The 4,026-nt window shown below is 46.5% G+C and overlaps 1 protein-coding gene across 1 annotated transcript; it reads left to right on the top strand.

Annotated features, from left to right (window-relative positions):
- Nucleotides 1–299: 299 nt before the first annotated feature.
- On the top strand, nt 300–3,927 carry LOC112461115 (uncharacterized protein K02A2.6-like; the record flags this gene model as incomplete). The annotated part of the gene is made up of 2 exons (XM_025026207.1): nt 300–951; nt 1,262–3,927. Coding segments are annotated over exons 1-2 (3,318 nt in total), but the record flags the coding sequence as incomplete, so codon positions are not given.
- Nucleotides 3,928–4,026: the final 99 nt, after the last annotated feature.

Genomic DNA, 4,026 nt, shown 5'->3' with positions numbered 1-4,026 from the left:
CGACACGACGGCAGTGATCGTGCAACCGGGAGTGGCTCTCCCGGAACTGTTTGACTTTAACAAACCTCAAAACTGGGATACATATAAATCCCGATTTAACCGCTATTGCATTGTGGCGGGTGTGACAAGTGCAGAGCAACAGGTAAATTCGTTGTTATACGCGATGGGACCGAGGGCGGAAACCATTTTCACTTTATTTAATTTAAATGAAACCGACGCTAAAGACATTATTAAAGTAAAAGTTCGACGGCTTCTTTAACGGAAGGAAGAATATTATTTACGAACGTGCGAGATTCAATATGCGCGTGCAATCTCCGGGGGAGAGCATGGAGGATTTTATTACAGACTTGTGCAAGTTAGCAGATTCGTGCGAGTACGAGAATTTCCGTGAACAATTAATTCGCGACCGGATCGTAGTGGGCGTGGCCGATCGACGCCTCTCAGAGAGATTGCAGCTTCTCGATGGTTTGGACTACAAAAGAGCCGTGGAAGTAGCTAGAAGCTATGAGACGGTACAAAAACAGAACCAATTGTTACGATCGGATGTTGCGGGAACCGGAACGGCGGTAAACCGTGTGCAAAACAAAACCAAAGCTCGTAAAGGAAGGAATTATTCCACGCCATGGAAGTGCTACGGCTGCGGAAGTGAGAAGAAGCATGCAAAAGAGGAATGCCCCGCGCGTAGTTCGAAATGCAATAAATGTGCTAAAGAAGGCCATTGGGCGAAAGTGTGCAAATCCGGAACGGCAGATGGCAGGTCTGAGAAGAATAAACCCAAGACTGCCATACAGCAAGTAGAAGATGACTCTAGTACAGACCCGTTCTTTGTGGCGACGGTGAGCCAATCGCAGGTTCCATCGGACGAGCCGTGGCGAGCTAAAGTGACGGTAGATGGCGTTACAATTTGTTTTCAACTGGACCCCGGTACCGATGTGACTCTAATTACCGACAGTACGTACGAAGAAAATAGACAAACTTTTGGTAAATTACACACCGCGGATCGTAACCTAGAAAGTGCTTCCCGCGATTCGTTGAAGTGTATCGGCATGTTCACTACCAGACTTAGTTACGGAGATCGGGCGTTGAATGCCAACGTGTTCGTCGTAAAAGGACTACGGCAAAATTTGCTAGGACGAAGTGAATGTGTCGGACTAAATTTAGTGATGCGGTGCTCACAAGTTTCTGCACAGAGCACTGTAAGACTTTTTACAGAGTTCCCCGGTTTGTTTAATCGCCTAGGTCTTTTGAAAACGTCGTACAGTATTAAACTTCGTAAAGACGCGAATAATACATGGTGGCAGCGGTGGGGCGAAACTCGAAGAAATGTTGCAGATGGGTGTCATTGAGAAAGTAGATGAGCCAACTGACTGGTGCAGCGGTATTGTTCTAGTGAAAAAACAAAATACAGATGACATTCGTTTTTGTGTGGACTTAACCAAACTGAATCAGGCGGTGGAACGTGAGAATCATCCGATGCCTACCGTGGAACATACGTTGGGCCAGCTGAATGGGGTCAAATATATTACGAAACTTGACTGTGTGTCAGGATTTTGGCAGGTGCCGTTAAGTGAGGATTCCAAGAAGCTAACTACGTTTATTACCCCATTCGGGAGATTTTGTTTTTGCAGACTTCCTTTCGGAATTTCGTCCGCTCCGGAGTGCTTTCAAAAGCGAGCTTCACAAATTCTGGAGGGCCTAGAGGGAGTCGCTAACCTCATAGACGATATAATAGTGTGGGGGAAAACCATACAAGAGCATGACGCTAGGCTTCGCGCGGTATTGCAGCGGTTGGAAGAAAACAACATTACCTTGAACGCTAATAAGTGTCAATTTTGTGTACAGGAGACGACGTTTCTTGGACATCGCATTTCAGCGGATGGTATTAGTCCAGATCCTTCTAAGGTACAGGCCATCGCCGAGTTGACTGCGCCGAACGACGTTACGGGCGTTAGATCTTTCCTAGGAATGGTGAACTACCTGGGAAAATTTGTACCGCGATTGTCCGAGACTCTTACTCCAATTTATAATCTATTGAGAAATAATGAAGAATTCGTGTGGTCAGCAGAATGTGAAAAGGCGTTCAGATCAGTATTGAGGGTGTTGAGCAGTTCCCCCTGTTTGGCAATTTTCGATCCAAATCGACGGACCGTCGTTTCAGCGGATGCTTCATCCTTCGGACTTGGAGCAGTACTTCGTCAGGAAGACGAGACAGGAGAACTACGTCCTGTTGCTTACGCGTCAAGAACATTGACCGACACCGAGAAGCGGTATGCTCAGATCGAAAAAGAAATCTTAGCTCTTACTTGGGCATGTGAAAGATTTCACGATTTCATCTACGGGAAATTCTTCTATTTGGAGACGGATCACCGGCCACTAGTACCACTACTGATGACGAAAAACCTTGACGAATTGTCGCCTCGTCTGCAGAGAATGCGTATGCGGTTGATGCACTATGACTTTGAGTGTTTCTTTACAGCCGGTAAAGATATTCTTGCAGCGGATTACCTATCTCGCTCTCCATTGAAGATGTCGGGTAACCTCGATCTCCAGGAAGGAATTTCTACACATGTCCAGTTCGTGTTTGAGCAATCTCCAGTATCCGATACGATACTTTCAAGACTTTTGAATTTGCAAGCGGAGGATCCCGTGTGTCGTGAACTAGTAAAATACATTCAAAATGGATGGCCATGTAAAGACCGGATCAGCGCTTCAGTGAAATCCTTCTACGAATTTCGCAACAATCTCACCTTGGCCCGAGGGTTTATCATGTTTGGCAACCGATTCTACATTCCCACAGGACTTCGTCGGGAAACCTTAGAAGCTATCCATAATGCTCATCAAGGCATTGAAAAATGCCGGGCCCGCGCTAGATACAGCGTTTGGTGGCCGAAATTATCTGCGGAGCTTCAACAATTAGTGGACAGCTGCGCGGTGTGCGTGCAAAACAGACCCGCACGATCGGAACCGTTGAAGCCATCTAATTTTCCGGATCGACCATGGCAAATTATTGCCATGGATTTATTCAAACACAGTACCAGTTGGTATCTAGTAGTTGCAGACTTTTATTCCCGGTACCCGGAAGTGTACCAACTACCAGATTTACGGTCAATAACCATCATTGTTCGTTTGAAGGAAATATTTGCACGCCATGGAATCCCGGATTTGATCAGATCCGACAATGGAACACAATTCGACCCACTACGCACAACAGAGTTCCGGGCCTTCAAGAAAACATATGGATTTGAGCACGAAACATCGTCCCCTCATTTCCCTCAAAGCAACGGGTTCATAGAAGCAATGGTGAAAACCGTAAAAAGCGGCTTGGAAAAGTCCAAGGATTTTAACGTTTGGTTATTAGAATACCGTACAACTCCTTTAAAGTGCGGTTTTTCTCCCAGTGAATTAGCCATGGGGCGGCGAATTAAGTCTTTTCTCCCTGTTATACCATCCCTACTGATGCCAAAAACAATCAACCGGGACACACTGCTGTCTAAGGAAAAGGAGAGAATGGATCGCCAGAAGAAGGATTTTGATCGTCGTCACCACAAGAGCGAGCGCGATGATTTAGAAGTTGGCGATCGTGTCTGGATTCGCGATTTACGCCGTTGGGGCGTTATACAAGAACGCGCGGTCCAACCAAGATCCTATATCATACAATCAGATACAGGAACATATCGGCGAAACAGAAGCCATTTACATCGTCTGGAGGCACCTTTGGGATATTTTGATACGCCGGAGGATACGCCTAGGAGGGAGGAGTGGCTTACCCCACCACAATCTCCGGGAAAACTCAGAACACCGAAGGAGCCGCCTTCATCAGTTGTAAGACAAGAGTTACTCGCATTACCTGCTCCAATGGAGGATGCTATTGACCCAGTTCCTCAATTACCTGAAAAGAAGACGTACCCTGTACGCGACCGAAAGAAGGTTAGCCGGTTGGGCTACGAAACACTGGGTGGCCCAAAATTGTTTTCGAAACAGAACGGAACGATACTCAGGAAGGGGAGATGTCGTATGATGGTATCG

Source organism: Temnothorax curvispinosus, unplaced genomic scaffold, assembly GCF_003070985.1.
Source record: "Temnothorax curvispinosus isolate PA1 unplaced genomic scaffold, ASM307098v1 QBEX01011097.1, whole genome shotgun sequence".
Classification (NCBI taxonomy): domain Eukaryota; kingdom Metazoa; phylum Arthropoda; class Insecta; order Hymenoptera; family Formicidae; genus Temnothorax; species Temnothorax curvispinosus.
Note: the sequence above shows the minus strand (reverse complement) of the source record. Positions and strands in the feature narration are given on the sequence as shown.